The following is a 20,638-nucleotide window of genomic DNA, read 5'->3' on the forward strand; positions in this document are numbered from 1 at the left end:
TACAAGAGACCCACTTAAGACCTAGGGACACATACAGACTGAGAGTGAAGGGATGGAAAAAGATATTCCATGCAAATGGAAATCAAAACAAAGCTGGAAGAGCAATACTCATATCAGATAAAATAGACTTTAAAATAAAGAATGTTACCAGAGACACTACATAAAGATCAAGGGATTAATCCAAGAGGAAGATACAACAATTATAAATATATATGCACCCAACATAGGAGTACCTCAATACATAAGGCAGCTGCTAACAGCTATAAAAGAGGAAATCGACACTAACACAATAATAGTGGGGAACTTTAACACCTCCCTTACACCAATGGACAGATCATCCAACACGAAAATAAATAAGGAAACGGAAGCTTTAAATGACACAAGAGACCAAATAGATTTAATTGGTATTTATAGGACTTTCCACCCAAAAACAGCAGATTACACTTTCTTCTCAAGTGTGCACAGAACATTCTACAGGATAGATCACATCTTGGGTCACAAATCAAGCCACAGTAAATTTAAGAAGATTGAAATCATATTAAGCATCTTTTCTGATGACAACGCTATGAGATTGGAAATTAATTACAGGGGAAAAAACATAAAAAACATAAACACATGGAGGCTAACCAATACATTACTAAATAACCAATGAAAAAGCAGAAGTTACAACAGACACTGAAGAAATACAAAGCATGCTGAGACTATTACAAGCAACTCTATGCCAATAAAATGGATAACCTGGAAGAAATGGACAAATTCTTAGAAAGGTATAGCCTTCGAAGACTGAACCAGGAAGAAATAGAAAATATGAACAGACCAATCACAAGCAATGAAATTGAAACTGTGATTGAAAATCTCCCAACAAGCAAAAGTCCAGGACCAGATGGCTTCACAGGTGAATTCTATCAAACATTTAGAGACGAGCTAACACCCATGCTTCTAAAACTCTTCCAAAAAATTGAGGAGGAAGGAACATTCCCAAACTCATTCTATGAGGCCACCATCACCCTAAGACCAAAACAAGACAAAGATACTACAAAAAAAAGATTACAAAAAAAAAAAAAAAAAAGATTACAGACCAATATCACTGATGTAATATAGATGCAAAAATCCTCAAAAAAAATACTAGCAAAAAGAATCCAACAACACATTAAAAGGTTCATATACCATGATCAACTGGGATTTATTCCAGGGATGCAAGGATTCTTCAATATACATAAATCAATCAATGTGATACACCATATTAACAAACTGAAGAATAAAAACCATATGATCGGGCTTCCCTGGTGGCGCAGTGGTTGCGAGTCCGCCTGCCGATGCAGGGGACAGGGGTTCGTGCCCTGGTCTGGGAGGATCCCACGTGCCGCGGAGCGGCTGGGCCCGTGAGCCATGGCCGCTGAGCCTGCACGTCCGGAGCCTGTGCTCCGCGGCGGGAGAGGCCACAACAGGGAGAGGCCTGTGTACCGCAAAAAAAAAAAAAAAAAAAAAAAAACCATATGATCATCTCAATAGATGCAGAAAAAGCTTTTGACAAAATTCAACACCTTTTTATGATAAAAACTCTCCAGAAAGTGGGCATAGAGGGAACCTACCTGAACATAATAAAGGCCATATACAACAAACCCACAGCAAACATCATTCTCAATGGTGAAAAACTGAAAGCATTTCCTCTAAGATCATGAACGAGACAAGGATGTTCACTCTCACCACTATTATTCAACATAGTTTTGGAAGTCCTAGCCACAGCAATCAGAAAAAAAAAAGAAATAAAAGGAATACAAATTGGAAAAGAAGAAGTAAAACTGTCACTGTTTGCAGATGACATGATACTAAAAACCACATGATCATCTCAATAGGTGCAGAAAAAGCTTTGGACAAAATTCAACACCGATTTGTGATAAAAACTCTGCAGAAAGTGGGCATAGAGGGATCCTACCCCAACATAATAAAGGCCATATACGACAAACCCACAGAAAACATCATTCTCAATGGTGAAAAACTGAAAGTATTTCCTCTAAGATCAGGAACAAGACAAGGATGTCCACTCTCGCCACTATTATTCAACATAGTTTTGGAAGTCCTAGCCACGGCAATCAGAGAAGAAAGAGAAATAAAATAAATACAAATTAGAAAAGAAAAAGTAAAACTGTCACTGTTTACAGACGACATGATACTATACATACAGAATCCTAAAAATGCCACCAGAAAACTACTAGAGCTAATCAATGAATTTGGTAAAGTTGCAGGATACAAAATTAATGCACAGAAATCTCTTGCATTTCTATACACTAATGATGAGAAATCTGAAAGAAAAATTAAGGAAACACTCCCATTTACCACGGCAACAAAAATAATTAAAATACCTAGAAATAAACCAACCTAGGGAGACAAGAGACCTGTATGCAGAAAACTATAAGACACTGATGAAAGAAATTAAAGATGATACCAACAGAGAGAGAGATATTCCACGTTCTTGGATTGGAAGAATCAATATTGTGAAAATAACTATACTACCCAAAGCAATCTACAGACTCAATGCAATCCCTATCAAATTACCAATGGCATTTTTTACAGAACTAGAAAAAAAAATCTTAAAATTTGTATGGAGACACAAAAGAAACCGAATAGCCAAAGCAGTCTTGCAGGCAAAAAGCGCAGCTGGAGGAATCACACTCCCTGACTTCACACTATACTATAAAGCTACAGTAATCAAGACAATATGGTACTGGCACAAAAACAGAAACATAGATCAATGGAACAAGACAGAAAGCCTAGATATAAACCCACACACCTATGGTCAACTAATCTATGACAAAGGAGGCAAGGACATACAATGGAGAAAAGGAAGTCTCTTCAGTAAGTGGTTTCGGGAAAACTGGACGGCTACGTGTAAAAGAATGAATTTAGAACACTCCCTAACACCATACACAAAAATAAACTCAAAATGGATTACAGACCTAAATGTAAGACTGGACCCTATAAAACTCTTGGAAGAAAACACAGGAAGAACACTCTTTGACATAAATCACAGCAAGATCTTTTTGATCCGCTTCCTAGAGTAATGGAAATAAAAACAAAAATAAACAAATGGGACCTAATGAAACTTCAAAGCTTTTGCACAGCAAAGGAAAGCATAAATAAGACGAAAAGACAACCGTCATAATGGGAGAAAATATTTGCAAACGAATCAACGGACAAAGGATTAATCTCCAAAATATATAAACAGCTCATGCAGCTCAAAAGTAAAAAAACAAACAACCCAATCCACAAACCGGCAGAATACCTAAACAGACATATCTCCAAAGAAGACATACAGATGCGCAAGAAGCACATGAAAAGCTGCTCAACATCACGAATTATTAGAGAAATGCAAATCAAAACTACAGTGAAGTATCACCTCACACCAGTTAAAATGGGCATCATCAGAAAATCTACAAACAACAAATGCTGGAGAGGGTGTGGAGAAAAGGGAACCCTCTTGCACTGTTGGTGGGAATGTAAATTGATACAGGCACTATGGCAAACAGTATGGAGGTTCCTTAAAAAACTGAAAATAGAATTACCATATGAACCAGCAATCCCACTACTGGGCATATACCCTGAGAAACCCATAATTCAAAAAGACACATGTACCCCAATGTTCATTGCAGCACTATTTACAATAGCCAGGTCATGGAAGCAACCTAAATGCCCATCGACAGACAAGTGGATAAAGAAGATGTGGTACGTGTATACAATGGAATATTACTCAGCCATAAAAAGGAACGAAATTGGGTCATTTGTTGAGACGTGGATGGTTCTAGAGACTGTCATACAGAGTGAAGTAAGTCAGAAAGAGAAAAACAAATATCGTATATTAACACATATATGTGGAACCTAGAAAAATGGTACAGATGAACCAGTTTGCAGGGAAGAAGTTGAGACACATATGTAGAGAACACACGTACGGACACCAAGGGAGGAAAGCTGCAGGGTGGTGGTGGTGGTGGTGTGATGAATTGGGCAATTGGGATTGACAAGTATACACTGATGTGTATAAAATGGATGACTAATAAGAACCTGCTGTATAAAAAAAAATAAATAAAATTCAAAAATAAAAAAAATAATAATAATTCAATCGGAGTATACTAATTCCAAGCAAGTGTAAAGAGGATATTAAATAAGAAATAATAGCAATTTTTTAAAAAGTAGTGTTGCTAAATCAGTATAAAAGGAAACAAAACAGTAAGATGATAGAAACAAAAACAAAAAAAACTATAGTCACAAGTATAAATGCACTGAATTTACTAGCTAAAAGGCAGATTAGAAAACTTGATCTATAATATCTAGTTATACGTTATTTCCAGGACATATACCTAAAGATAAAAACAGATAGGCTTTAAGTAAAGAATGCAAAAAGGAATGACAGCAAATACTAACCAAACGAAAGCTAATTGTAACTATGTTAATATAAGAAAAAATAGATATGTCAAAAGACCCTCTAAGGAACAGACTCACTACATTTAATAAAAGAATCAATTCAAAAAGAGAACATAAATATGTGTGATCTTAGGGGTATATGTTTATACACACATAAGATCTGCATACTATTTCAGGGTATTCACAGAATTCGAAGCCCTTTCATGAGCCCCAAGTTAAGAACTTCTAAACAAATGAAACATTTGTCCCATAATTTCTTTATAGAATCCTAAAAACCTGTTCCAAAACAACTGTAAAATTTTACATTAGGCAATGGCTATATCAAATAAAAAGGCTCTAATTAAAATGCATTTTTTAAGAATTTATAAGATATTCCCCATACTAAGGTCTAAACTTAAAACCTTAAAAGGCATCGTATAACAACAAAACCAGCTTTATTTTAATAAACAGATGAGGTATAAGATAAAAATAACGTTATCATTTTAAGCATGATTGCACTTAATAAAAATATATCCTTTTTGTGTCACTGACAAAAGTAACATTATTTTGAGCTGAAACAACTAAAAGAAGCAAGCCTTCTGCAATTTTTCTTGTTTATCTACAAAGTGAGTGATAAGACGAAGATAATATATTGGCATCAAAGCAGATTTTTAATTTTCCATAGTTAATTCATTCATTCAGGGTGTAAGACTAATGTTTTCCACATTAAAAAAATTAACTTGCTTATGAATTGCTAAAGTACTATAATTAAGAATTTTATTCCACTCTACCAGCATAATCAAACATATTGTATTTATACTTGACTTGGTTATCATTTCAAACATACAGACTGATCCCCTCAAAAGTTATCCAAGTAAGGCCAAAGGATGAATTGTACAAGGAGCTGGTGAAAAATAATCTCTTGCAACTACAAAATATATCCACAAGTTGGTGGCAGAGAACAAAATTGAATGGCTTAACTCATATCTTGGATTTTACACAGGAGCTATAAAAATATGCTTTCAGGGCTTCCCTGGTGGCACAGTGGTTGAGAGTCCGCCTGCCGATGCAGGGGACACGGGTTCATGCCCCAGTCCGGGAAGATCCCACATGCCGTGGAGCGGCTGGGCCTGTGAGCCATGGCCGCTGGGCCTGCGCGTCCGGAGCCTGTGCTCCGCAACAGGAGAGGCCACAACAGTGAGAGGCCCACGTACCTCAAAAAAAAAAAAAAAAAAAAATATGCTTTCATAGAAATACACTACAATTTAAGTTGATCATGCTATCTATACACATGAATTTGAATGATAAAATATCAGTCACCTCTAATAAGAGTTTTCCATACACTTGCCAAGAAGACTGTGTTCTTACCTATAGTTTGGAAAACTTCATTCATCAAAGCTTCATTCACTGCTGAAGAGCTGACATTTCCAATATGAGACCAACTTTGATAAATTGCTTGCAGCAGAAGTGTCTGTGCTCTTGTAGCTTGAACTGTGAGATTTGGAAGTTCAAATATACCTTCAGTTATAGCAATCTGAGATCTTTTGGTCCTGCATAAGAAAATACAAAGCATAACAAACAATATATTAAATAACATTTATAAACAACACCATATAAAGTAAATTAGGATGCAAGGGAAGAAAAGGTATGCACGGAAATTATTTTAATTAGAATTAAATCAAAGAGATAAACAATTCTACTAACTTTAAATACGTTTCACTATTTCAGAACCTCTAACAATAATAAAAAATAAAAATACAAACTAGAATAATGTCCACACACATTCATACACACATATTCAGCTCAAGCATTTTTTTTTTTTTTTTTTGGCAGTATGCGGGCCTCTCACCGCTGTGGCCTCTCCTGTTGTGGAGCACAGACTCCACACACGCAGGCTCAGCGGCCATGGCTCACGGGCCCAGTCACTCCGTGGCAAGTGGGATCTTCCCGGACCGGGGCACGAACCCATGTCCCCTGCATCGGCAAGCGGACTCTCAACCACTGCGCCACCAGAGAAGCCCAGCATTATACTTTTTAAATCAAGTCAATCATCAAAAATAACAGTGAAAATAATACTAATGAACACTTAAAATAGGATTTACTAGCAGATCTGCCTTATTCCCTTTTTTAAATTTATTTTATACAATTTTGAAAGGTTAAATTCCAGTTACCGTTATTACAAAACATTGGCTATATTCCCCATGCTGTACAATACATCCTTGAACCTATTTTACATCCAATAGTTTGTACCTCCCCCTCTCCCCACTGGTGACCACAACTTTGTTCTCTATATCTGTGAGTCTGTTTCTTTTCTGTTATATTCACTAGTTTGTTGTATTTTTTAGATTCCACACATAAATGATATCATACAGTATTTGTCTTTGTCTGACTTATTTCACTTAGCATAATGCCTTCCAAGTTGATCCATGTTGCTGCAAATGGCAAAATTTCGTTCTTTTTTTACAGCTGAGTAGTATTCCAGTGTGTGTCGGGGGGGGTGCACGCACCACATTTTCTTTATCCATTCCTCTGTAGATGGACACTTATATTGTTTCCATATCTTGGTGACTGTAAATAATGCTGCTTACGAACACTGGGGTGCACATATCTTTTCATATTAGTGTTTTTATTTTTTTGGATATATACCCAGGAGTGGAACTGCTGGGTCATATGGTAGTTCTAGTTTTAGCCTTTTGAGAGATCTCTACACTTTTTTCCACAGTGGCTGCACCAATTTACATTTACAAAAACAAGTCTCAATAAAATTAAAAGGACAGAAATCAGAGCATATGTGCTGATCACAATGGAATTAAACTATAAACTAATAAAAGAAAGGTATCTGCAAAATCCTCAAATATTTAGAAATTAAAAACATAAAATACAATTAAGAACATAGATAAAATTCAGAAAGTCACGTAAGATAAAACTTTTGAAAAAGTATAAAATGATTTTAGACAAGGACACTGATACGGATGACAGAAAAGGACAATATACATAATCAGTGTTCCTGGAGAAAAGAGCAGATAAAGAAAAAAATTCTATGGGCATTCATTCCAATAAATGTAACATGGAGGTACCAGTCCTTCTCCAGAACTTCCCTTGTTTTCTACTATCCTCCCACCTGTCCACTACAGACTAGTAAAAACAATCAGCGTATGTGCATTATTTAACCGTAAGAAGAATATAAAGGGATTTCAAGCAATAGTCCTCTACAGTTGAGATACTGACAGAGTCTCATGTCAATTGGTTACCTTTGTATTTTCCAGGTATACTTTTAAATTTCAGTCATCTTTCAAGTCAATGGACTCCTTTTCTAGCCATTGCTACTGCAGCTGAGAAACACCTTGCTAACAAACCTAATATCCTTCAAAGTCAAGACTGAATTTTTACTTTGCAGTTCCTAGGTCTATAAAAAAATGAGCTATAATGTTGCTGTGACTTTGACTGTTTAGGTCTCAGATTATGCCTAGCTGGTCTTCAATCTTCATTTTAAAGTTGTTCTCTAGAAAATCTATAAAATCAGCATATACTTATTAATTGCCTATTCTGTAGCAGTCATGCACTAGCTACCTAGGAAGTATCTTAGCCGTTTTAAAACATCAATGAACTAAACAGAAAATTAAAATCCCAGTGTCCTCATAGTTTATATTCTAATGGCGACGGGAAACAAATTTAAAAATTGATCAATATAAGTAAACAAATGATATAAGGAAGTTAGAAGAGAAATGCTCTTGGAAACAGAAAAAGTAGAGCATGGAATAGGAACTACTGAAGAAGGAGCAATTGCATATACGGTGGGTAGATCATATTAAAAGGATAGGTTTAATTCCAAGCAAGACATGAGCAGACTTGAAGGAAGTAAGTGAGTTGTGTGGGTATCTCTGGAGAGTGATTCAGGCAGATGAACAGTCTTTGAAAAGGTCCTGAGGTAGGACTGAACCTGGCAAGTCCAAGCAATGGCAAGGAAGGCAGTGTGGTTGCAGCAGTTTGATAATAACCTAATTCACTAATTAAGTTGGTTTTCCATGGTTTTTATCCATAAGAAATACCTGAATAGGCTTTACACAGCCATTCACCTGAGACTGCATCGAAGTCTGACTCCATAGGGTTCACTTTCCTTGAATTTACTTTTATTTTTAAATCTCTTTAACCTTATTTTCAAAGTTTTTCATTTAAGGTACTAGAAGTAGGACATGAAATTTTTAAAATATCGATTCCAATTCTGGCTAAATCATTTATTTGTTTCATGTTTTTAGGAAAAAGATATATATAACTTCTCTGAGCTTCACTTCCCTCTTTAAAAACCAAATATAATTATCCCTGCCCAATCTACCACAGATGACTATAGTGAAAATCAATTAAATTTAATATTTAAAGCTTAACAGATACAAGGTTCTTTGCTAGAAAGTGAAGATACAGGCACTATCTTTACACTCAAAGAATTCAGAATCTAGTTGTGAGACAAGTAAACCAGTAATTATAATTTAACATAATGAGGGCTATAACAATGTTATGTACAGGTTCCTGTGAGATACACTGAAATGGTTGAGGAAAAAATGCAGGTGTTTTATTTAGAAATGACCCATAAACATGAAAAGACTCTTAAGCCTCACCAGTAAAGAGGGAAATTCAAACTAAAACAATGTAAGACTCTTTTAACCTCTCAGATTAGCAAGACCTCTCAGACTCTAACTCATCTTCTAGGAATCTATCTGAAAAGAATTTTCACACGAGCCTGCAAGAATACTTACACAAAGACAGTGTTTGCAGCATTCTTTAAAATAGCCTAAACCTGACAAAATCTCATCGTTGAATAAATTCTGACACATTGATTTGATGCAAAACTATTCAGATATTAAAAAGAATGAAGTTAGGTCTTCCCTGGTGGCGCAGTGGTTGAGAGCCCGCCTGCCGATGCAGGGGACGCGGGTTCGTGCCCCTGTCCGGAAGATCCCACATGCCACGGAACGGCTGGGCCCGTGAGCCATGCCCGCTGAGCCTGCGCGTCCGGAGCCTGTGCTCCGCAATGGGAGAGGCCACAACAGTGAGAGGCCCGCGTACCGAAAAAAAAAAAAAAAAAAAAAAAGAATGAAGTTAGACGAACCTATTGATATGAAAGGATATGCTGAAATATGGTAAAAATGTATGTAGTTGCATTATAATATGGTTCCATGTAACGGCAGGAAGTGGTGGGTTACCCACACATAAAAGTATGTCTGCATGTGTCTGTGTGTTGAGATAAAAAATTCTGGATAGAATTATTGATAATATTCATTGCTATAACAGAGGATGACTTTATGTGATCTTTTCCCTATATAAATGTCTCTATTGTTTTGCTTGGTCCTTTGAGAAATATACATCATTATTTTTTCAAAAGAATTTAAGAAACTGCAATACTTCAAGAATGGACTATGGAAATCACAAACTATGTTAAAATGAATTAATTTCATAAAACATTTTTAAAATGTGAAGGTAAGATATGAGCATTATCAATGTATCAAACTACCTCCACTCCCTGCTCTGACACTGAATTATCAAATGATTTCTTACCTTCTCATAGACATAAACTTCACTTTTAAGTCAGACAAAGAAAGACAAATATCATATGATATCATTTACATATGGAATTTTAAAAAATGATACAAACGAACTTATTTACAAGACAGAAATAGACTCACAGAGATAGAAAACAAACTTATGGTTGCCAAAAGGGAAAGGGGGGGATAAATTAGGAATTTAGGGTTAACAGATACACACTACTATATATAAAATAAACAACAAGGACCTACTGTATAGCACAGGGAACTATATTCAACATCCTGTAATAACTTATAATGGAAAAGAATTTGAAAAAGAATATATATATGTATATATATATATACATATATACACACACACATATATACAACTGAATCACTATGCTGTACACCTGAACCACTGTAAATCAACTATACTTCAATTAAAAACATTTTTAAATTAAAACAAAAAGAAACAAACTTCACTTAAAACCTCCAAAAGAGGAATTGTATCAACGAAGATGGTAGAGTAAGGTATGCCAAAAGTCTGTCCCTCCATAAAAGCAATACAAAAGCTGGCAAAAATTGTCAAAAATCAACTTTTTCAGAACTCTAGAAACTAACCAAAAGCCTGCAACAAACATGGGAACACAAAATAAAGTAAAATTTTTAAACAGCTCAATCTCAGTAGGAACAGTGAACTTTGTGGTATTTTTATTTACCTATGTTACATCCCCTGGCCCCCAGGCTCAGCAGTGGTACCAAATAGCCCTTATCCCTAGTTCGACCTGTACTTCTTGATAAACTGTTACTTGACGTCTCTGTATTCCTAAAAGGTATAAATATTTGTAAGATCTCAATGTCAAGTCAGTGGAAGAGCTCTGGTACTTCTTGGTCTCATATGCGTGGTTGAAAATTAACAGCAATGACTACCAGATTTATTAACAAATAATAAATTTATGAATTTTAAAAAAATAAAAAGAAATTGTGGCTGTTTGTTCTGACCTGTCTGGTGGCTACCTAGAGGACCAACTCAAAGAGCCTGCTTTCTCTCTCTCAATTCAGAACTCTCCCAATACTAAAACAACTACCCAGGAGCATTTGTAGAAAACATTTACAGGCAAATGTACTGCAATAGTCCTTGCTGCCTGGAATAATAGATAGACAACACAAGGGGCAAAAAAAGAGACTAACCAAAATCTTAGAAAGGCTGGGAAATTACGCTTTCAGGAATAAAAACGCTGAAAAGCTCAGACACCTTCCTGGGAATACAGAAGGCCACACACATGCTAAGCGCTGTGCACTTGCAGAGAAAAGACAAGAGAAAGGCCTTAAGCTCTCACTTCTGGCTGACTTTCAGGGTATGCACAACAAAAAAAGGTGGCAGAGTTGAAAACTGCCTGGTTGAGCTTTGAAGACATTCCTCAGAAGAAACCATGGAGGCCACATGGCATTAGGATGAAATATTCAAAGTGCTGAAAGAAAGAACTGTCAATTAATAATTGTAATTCCAGGGCTTCCCTGGTGGCACAGTGGTTAAGAATCCGCCTGCCAATGCAGGAGACACAGGTTCGAGCCCTGGTCCAGGAAGATCCCACATGCCGTGCAGCAACTAAGCCTGTGCGTCACAACTACTGAGCCTGCGCTCTAGAGCCCACGAACCACAACTACTGAAGATCATGTGCCACAACTACTGAAGCCCGTGCACCTAGAGCCTGTGCTCTGCAACAAGAAAAGCCACCGCAGTGAGAAGCCGGTGCAGCGAAGTGTAGCCCCGGCTCACCACAGCTAGAGAAAGTCCGCGCACAGCAATGAAGACCCGATGCAGCCAAATATAAATAAATAAACAAATAAATTTTTAAAAATAATAACAATTATAATTCCGACCTAACTATTCTTCAAAAATAAAGTAGAAATCTCCCAGAAAGGAAAGTCCAGGATCAAAAGGCTTCACTTGTGAATTCTACCAACATTTAAAGAAGAAAAAAATACCAATACTCTTCAACTTTTTGCAAAAAAAAAAGAACAGAAGGGAATCCTTCCCAATTTTTTCTATAACATCAGTATTACCCAGGTACCAAAGCCAGACAAAAACAGCACAAGAAAACTACACACCGATATCCCTTGTGAACATAAATGCAAAATCCTCAGTAAAACACCAGTAAATGAAATTTGGAAGATGATTAAAAGCATTATACACCATGACAACTGAAATTTATCCCAGAAATAAAAGAATGGCTCAAGAACTCAATGCAATACATCAAATTTATAGAAAGAAGAGGGGAGAAAACATGTCCATATCAACTGACACAGAAAAAGTGCTTGACAAAATCCAATACTCTTTCATAATATAAAACACTCAACACACTAAAGAGAACCTCCTCAATATGATATAGGACATTTATGAAAAACACACAACTAACATCATACTTAGTGGTGAAAGGCTGAAAGCTTTCTCTCCAAGATCAGGAAGAAGTCAAGTATTTTTCTCTTGCCATTCTATTCAACATTGCAGTAAAGGTTCCAGCCACAAAACCAGGCAAAAAAAATTTTTAAGGCATTCAGATTGTAAAAAAAGAAGTAAAACTAACACTATTCACAGATGACATGATCGCATACCTTGAAAACTATAAACACACACACACACACACACACACACACACACACACACACACCCTGATGAATGGAGCTAAAAACAAGTTCAACTAAATTCCAAGATACAAGGTAACTACATGGAAATAAGTTTTATATCCATATGCACTTAAAATGAACAATCTGACAAGGAAATTAAGAAAACAATTCCATTTATAATAGCAACAAAAAGAATAAAATACTTAGGAATAAGTATTTCACCAAAGAAGTGTAATACTTTTACACTGAAAACTACAAAGCACTGTTGAAGGAAATTAAAGAAGGGATTAAATAAATGGAAAGACACCCCATGTTTATTGATTGGAAAATTTAATGCTGTTAAGATGACAGTACTCTCCAAATTAAGCTATACGTTCAATACAATCCCTATCAAAATCCCATCTATTTTGAATAAATGATTAAACTAATCCTAAACTAATTAAATTCATATGGATTTACAAGGAATCTTGAATAGTCAAAACAATCCTGAAAAAGAAAAACAAAGTTGGAAGACTCATGCTTCCCAATTTCAAAACTTACTACAAAGGTACAGCAATCAAATACACATATAAATATAAATCAGTGCACTAGAGCTGAGAGTCTAGAAATAAACCCATACATCTATGATCAATGGACTTCTGACAAATGGTCAAGGCCAATAAGTGGGGAATGAATAGTCTTTTTAACAAATGGTTTTAGAATAACTGAATATTGAAATACAAAAGAATGAACTTAGACCCCTACCTCACACCATATACCAAAATTAACTCAAAATTGAGTTAAAACCATAAAAAAGCTAAAAACATAAAATCTTAGAAGGAAATATAAGTGTAATCGTTTTTTTTGTTGTTTTTTTTTTGGTTTTTTGTGGTACGCGGGCCTCTCACTGTTGTGGCCTCTCTCGTTGCAGAGCACAGGCTCCAGACGTGCAGGCTCAGCGGCCATGGCTCACGAGCCCAGCCGCTCCGCGGCATGTGGGATCTTCCCGGACCAAGGCACGAACCCGTGTCCCCTGCATTGGCAGGTGGACTCTCAACCACTGCGCCACCAGGGAAGCCCCACTTTCTTGTCTTATTACAGGTTTAAAAATTGAGTGGTGGTTCTCTTTCTACTATGTTCTCAAATTTCTGTTCAAAATTCTTGACCAAAACAAAAACAAAAACAAAAGCACAACAGTTTACCATAGTGATACTAAGTAAACAGAACAGACATTTGGAAACCTACAACATAAAAATGTATACTTAATCTAGCCATTCTATCTTTAGCCAGATATTCCGTGGTGTTTAGGAAGTCCTATGGGGTACCATGAGCCATGTTCTTATAACTACAGCAATAATTATTTACAAGGCAAAATTACAGTCAAGATTCTTTTTACAAGTGGGTTTTTGCTTATTTTATAAAAAGTTCAGCTACTGTATACGGTACTCTTTCAAGCCATCAAATGTCACATGATTCCCAAATGGATAACACAGACTTGAATAAAAACTTAAATATATGCAAATTCAAAAAGATTAATTTATTCTACATTTTAATACTGCCCAAGAGTAAGGGACAGTTCTCTCCTTCAGGTTCAATTTAATTTAACATCAAAGGAAATAACTCACTTTACAAAAGCCAGAATTCAACAATAAACAAGTAAATTATAGCATACACGTATGGCAAGTTTTTGTGGTTTGTTTTATTTTCCAGCTGTAACTGACTGCAAATAAAAGTACATTTTATTATACTTCTGTTTAATATTCCAGTAGCATTTGGACTAAAATAAACCATTTATAAATGATTTGGCAATAGATGGTAGATTATAGAATGTACCTGCTAGTATAACAATATCGATGAAGAGGGGTTTTTTCCTCTTTTGTTTTTGTCAATTCTGAGATATTTCCAACAGGTTAACTAGTATAGAAAATAATAAACACCTATGTATCCATTTCATCAAACCATACCATCATACTGTATTTGCCTCAGAAATTTTTAAACAGATCAATAGCTTTTACAACTTCAAGCTATTTGGGGGGCTCATTAAAAAGTCAATGAAAATAAACAATAAAAGTATAATTTTCCGTGTGATTTATACCACTACAAATTTAAACTCGGCTTAAAATAAAACAGCTCAATAAAATTCATACTAAACTTATCTAACAACTTCTGGACTTACCTCATGTTTTTGAAATATCACTAAACCTACATTTTAACAGTTAAGTTGGTGAAAATAAAACAATTTATTTAACAAATGCCTATTTCACATATCCAGAAGTCCTAGTCTGAACATATGTCCATATTACAGAATAGGTTTAAAAAACTATCAATTCAAACATTACTCTCTAGGGAAAAATAAATCCTAATGTAACTAGTGGGATAAACAACTCATTAAAACTCAACTTGGACAAACTCCAGTATAAATTTAAGGAAATAGAAACAAGTAGGTCTTGATTGTGCAGTAACAAAGACTGAAAATGAATATGCCCTAATTAACAAACACTTTAAAAGATTCCGTCTGTTCCATTTGCTGACAAATTACAATACAGAGCTGACAAAAGTTTTGGACCAATCTGGCATTGCTATAAAAAAAAATCTTCTTTTGAAATTTTAAATAAAAAACATGGAAGTGATTCTTATTACTCGATGCAAAGGAATTAACTTAATCCATTCACACTCACAGCAGTACTATAAAATTTTTGCCATACATACACTTCAGGAACAACCATCCATTCTTTTAAAATCAACACACCTCACAGCAACTGAAAGAATATCCTCAGCAACAGCTGGATCTAAAGATTTATACAGAGTCCCCAAATGCAAGGTCTGAATGTACAAATCGGTTTCAAAAATGTATTTTTGTTATTACTCATATCCTGTACAGTAAAATAAGATTAGATCACTTTTTCCAAAATAAAATGAGTACAAAACTCACTAACTCAACTGAGAAATGAAAGCAGTTTAAAAAACTAAGAAATGTGTATTTAGTTCTGCACACAACGACTCTTCAACTTACACAATATATCAATACTCATGGAAGGGAAAAAAATTTTTTTGACCTAAATCGTAGGTAAAATGAAAGGTTAAAGCTCCTCTTTCCTCCTCCTGATCCCACTCCACTCCCCACAGATAACCACTTTTTATGAATTCAGCATACATACCTACAGACCTCTATTGATTTTATGCATTATTCATAGATACACTTATAATTTTAATGGAGATATATATATTTAAAAGTCTACAGCCTGCTTTTTATGACTAAGCAATATGTCCTAGTGATCAAGATCTTTGTACATCAGTACATATTCTTCCACATTGGTCTCTTTAATGCATGCTTCACATTTTGCTGTCTGAATCAAGATTTACATTCATAGGCAGTGTATAGCTTTCTCAACATACCTACAAGTATTAACTGTTATATTTATTTAATTACAATAATTTTAGCATTTGCAAATAGCTGTAAAATTATATCCTGCTGTGTTGAGACTTGAAAATATTTTATCATTTTTCAAATTTCTGAAGTAAATATTTGAACTTAAATATTAAATAACAAATGGACAGAAAAAATGAGAAGTAAAATTTGTCTATCACTAAAATAAAAATATAATGAATGCCTTGATTATTATAATATATAAAGTTCAAAATCTTACAATGAACTACAGATGGTAGCAAACAAACTAAATACGAAAGGAGGAAAATGTTATCTCATTAATCTCATCATCTCCCAGACAAGTTATTCAATATAGACAGTTCGTCCACTTAAGTAAAAATGTTTACTCAGGAAAAGAGAGAGAGAGGAAGTGTATTCATGCAATATACCTTATATATGTAATTAAAAATATTCAAATATTATCTTGAGAATTCTGATTAGGGAAATCACTAAAATTTTAGTTCAATTTCAGTAATTAATTAAAGTCATTGGTTTTTGCTTTGGCCAAGGGCACATTTTACATATATTATGTAAGTAAAAAGAAGACAAGCTTGGTTGTCAAAATAGCATACAATCTAAAATCTAATTAATGAGACAACCAAAAAGCACTAAAATGGCTGAAAAATTACCAACTGCATGTCAATAAGTATTTATTTGTGCTTTCCACAGTTTCAAGGTTTTGAAGATAAATGTCCTCCATAGAAAAAGAGATGGTCCTTATTGAACTTAATGGAAAAAGAATGGAAAAAGCTATTAAATAATCACAAAACACAGTGTAAAAATCACTTCTATGAAAACTACAGTGAAAAATAGGAAAAATATCCCATTAAAGAAAATATTAGGGGGGCTTTCCTGGTGGCGTAGTGGTTAAGAATCCATCTGCCAATGCAGGGGACATGGGTTCGAGCCCTGGTCCGGGAAGTTCCCACATGCCGCAGAGCAACTAAGCCCGTGCGCCACAACTACTGAGCCTGCCCTCTAGAGCCTACGAGCCACAATTACTGAGCCCACGTGCCACCAATATTGAAGCCTGCGTGCCTAGAGCCCGGGCTCTGCAACAAGAGAAGCCACCCACAATGAGAAGCCCATGCACCGCAACCAAGAGTAGCCCCCGCTCGCCACAACTAGAGAGAGCCCACGTGCAGCAACGAAGACACAACACAGCCACAAATAAAAATAAATAAAATAAATAAGTTTTTTTAAAAAAGAAGAATATATTACGAAGATGTGATCTAGTCAGAGAAAATATCAATTGGGCCAATATCTGAGGAGCAAGTAAAAATTATTTAGGCTATTGATTACTGAGACAATATGGTGACAGACTTGGCTGAAAAAGAAACAATGAAAAAGGCAAGAAGGTGGGAGGGGATAGAGAGGAAGATACTCAGGTGAATCTAGACAGCCAAGAAGGGGCTAGACCATGGAGGACATCACTGAAAGTTTTAAAGATCTTAATCTTTACCACAAAAGCTATGAGAAGCAAAGTATTTTAGGCAGGAGAAGGACATAATTAGGGAAAGCAAAGACCATATCTTACTCATAATGGGACTCCAAGGCCTATGACACAACAGTTCTCACATGACAGTTACCAAAAAATTATTATTATTATTATTTTTTGTGTGTGTGGTATGCGGGCCTCCCTCTGCTGTGGCCTCTCCCGTTGCGGAGCACAGGCTCCGGACGCGCAGGCTCAGCGGCCACGGCTCACGGGCCCAGCCGTTCCGCGGCATGCGGGATCCTCCCAGACCGGGGCGCGAACCCGGTTCCCCTGCATCGGCAGGCGGACGCGCAACCACTGCGCCACCAGGGAAGCCCCAAAAAATTTATTTTTAAAACAAACAAATGACTAATTAACCAGATGAAACTTTAAAAGTGCTAAGTATTAACAATTCAACTAGGAAACGGGAAATATTTTTAAAGTTATAAATCATAATGAAGAATACAATCAAACCTATTATCAAGAACTTGCTAATAGCTACCAACATGCTATTAATGGCTCCAACACCAACACTAAACTAGACCTCTGGAACAACTAAAACAAGTGATTTCATCTTTCTCGACCCACAGTATCACCTTCCTTAATCCTCCATTTCCATATCTATAAAAGAGATAATAATACCTGACTTGTTTATTCCAAAGGTTGGTTGTGAGGTTCAAATAAATCACTGTATGTAGTGGAATAAGTACAAAATGCTACACAAGAGTATTACGATGCTGTTCTTAGAGTCTTCTTCCTAATTATGCACTGTATGATCTTTTGAGCACAGGGACCTCCAATGATTATTTGTTCCTATATTTCAAGTTAGTATATTAAAAGAGATTAAATCATCAAACACAAGAAAGAAATTTAGAGGCAATTATTTAAAAAAAAAAAAAAACCCTTAGACTAAATTTAGTGATTTCTAACCAAGACATTTCTCTTTTAATAAATACACTGCATACTAACAACTTAGAATTCTTTTGAATATACTCAAGTTTCAGTTCCAAAAAAATAATGAAACACAGACGTATTTAAAAGATATTGTCACTAATATAAGATGTTGTCATATTATATACTGACATCGAGACAGTACAAAATATCTCCCACTGTTGTACATAGGTAAAACCAAATACTGAGAAAAGGCTAGTATTAATATCATTCTTCTCATAGAAAGAGATGTAAGTTTTATAGTAATATTCTACAGTGCCGAAAGATCAAATTTAAAGGCAATAATCTAAGAAGGAATTATAAATGTTCATTTGGCTACCACTAAACAATTTTACTAAGTTTAAAACTTTTAACAAGGGAAATAGATGGATCATAATTACCTATATAACTTTATACCCAACTGATCATAAAATTGCATGTTGAAAATACCAAATTTTCCGAAAGCAAAATCAAAGAAAACCTGTTCTCATTGGACCAACACTTTCCAGTTGTTAACATACGTTGCATGCTCTTTGTGCCCTTGCTAAAAGAATCAAAGGGTAAAACCTAGCAAGTACAAAGATAAGTGCTATTTACTTGTAGTTGTGTTCTTCATGTCTTTTTTTTTTTTTTTTTAATCTGTGAATGTAATTTCAACACTGTGTAGCAGGGAGCAATCCCTGTGAAATAATTTCAGCAAGAGTATTAGTAAACAATCGTCAGGCTGTTAGTAGACAAGGTACACACAAGATTGTCTTAAAGGCCCAATCCTACTTCCTAACAAACTCCCCAGACTAGAGGCAGATTTGGGGCTCCTGGGCACTGGCCCAGATCAAGTGCTGGCACTTGACCGTGGAGGTGAGGGCCCTTCCCCCTGGCTCCCTCTCAGCCCTGTCCCCACATTCCTTTCTATGCCAATCAAACCCTCGCATTCTTCCTTACGACCAGAAAACAGAAACCCTTTGTCCTTAAGCTGAACAAACATTTTGATAGGAAGCCCTTAATTATTCATAAAGTCTTGGCATTTAGCCTTACACTGACCTAGACATCAGAAGACCACCAGTGCCCTCTACTCATGCAGAAAATAAGACCTAGATGAGTCTCACAGAGCAACGACAGGCTCTCCACTCAGAAACCTTAGTTTGAATTTTTAAAGCTAGGAATTCATAGCTCAGTTCTTCGCGTCTGCATAACCTTGCATGTTTAGCACTGGTTTATTCACAGCTTGTTGGTAGGTGTCGCTTTTCTGCATTAAAAATGTTGCTCATCAAGTCATTTACCATTTTAAAGGAAAGCGTAGAAGAACCTTCTGGTACTGCCATCAGAAACTCTCTGATGAAGTTGCTCTTGGTTGAAATATTTTTTTAAAACCTGTGACCTCCCACAGTCAACTCTCTCCTCATAGGCGACTCCTCCCTCAGCTCCCGGCTTCTACTGCAAAAAGACGCTCTACTGAGTTGACGCCCACCATCCATTTAGGCCTTGCATGTGGGGTTCCTTTTAGGAGGACTCAGCTCTAGCTCACTTCTGCAGGGGCCACGACTGACTCTTGAAAAACAAGCACCTCTGGTCGCCCATGGTAGATGAGTGACTCATTCCTACTGCAGACTTCTGCAGACTTCGTGTTTCTCTTTTTACACGAGCAGCTCCAGTCAGACTTTGACTTTTAGAAGTTGTTTACATATGAGGCATACATAGTTGTTGTGGCCACCCAACTTCAAGGGACACATGTTAAGCTCTCCAAGCGTTTTTTGTTTGTTTGTTTTTAAGAAATTTTTATGGCAGCCGTGGCAAGAAGTCTCCATGCTCTCCATTGGCTGCTTGAGTCCCACAGCTCAGATGCCAGGTGCCAGAGTGCTGCAATGCACCGCACAGACAGGCTTCTTCGGCTTCAAACATTCCTGCAGGAATGCAGGGCAAAAGATGCGTCCGCAGGGCAACTGCTAGCTAACAAGCTGCCAGCCAGTCATGCCCTGGTCAGCCTACAACAAGGGAATCGAGATAGGCCATTACCTTTACCATGAGCCAATTGCCCTCATCAAAAGCTGACAAACTCCAGGGGGAGAAAAAGGAACTGAATGCAAGAGAGAAATTTTGGGGGTGATAGAAATGTTCCATATCTTGATTTTGATGGTGGCTACATGACTACATACATACATACATCTGTCAAAAATCACTGAATTGTTGTCACATAAAATTGTTGAACTTTGTTGTATTTAAATTATAGTCTAATTTTAAAATGAAAATAATGTTACTGATAACACTGGTATAATTCACATT

At 36.1% G+C, this 20,638-nt stretch overlaps 1 protein-coding gene across 15 annotated transcripts in view; it reads right to left on the minus strand.

Annotated features, from left to right (window-relative positions):
- The window catches only part of VPS13B (vacuolar protein sorting 13 homolog B), an 802,500-nt gene that overhangs the window by 659,355 nt on the left and 122,507 nt on the right, over positions 1 to 20,638 (minus strand). For all 15 annotated transcript variants that reach the window (XM_028500192.2, XM_028500193.2, XM_024115869.3 and 12 more), the window contains exon 17: positions 5,767 to 5,948. In XM_028500192.2, the coding sequence (XP_028355993.1) occupies positions 5,767 to 5,948 (182 nt within the window). The remainder of the gene's footprint in view (positions 1 to 5,766; positions 5,949 to 20,638) is intronic.

This window comes from Physeter macrocephalus, chromosome 15 (genome assembly GCF_002837175.3).
Source record: "Physeter macrocephalus isolate SW-GA chromosome 15, ASM283717v5, whole genome shotgun sequence".
Classification (NCBI taxonomy): domain Eukaryota; kingdom Metazoa; phylum Chordata; class Mammalia; order Artiodactyla; family Physeteridae; genus Physeter; species Physeter macrocephalus.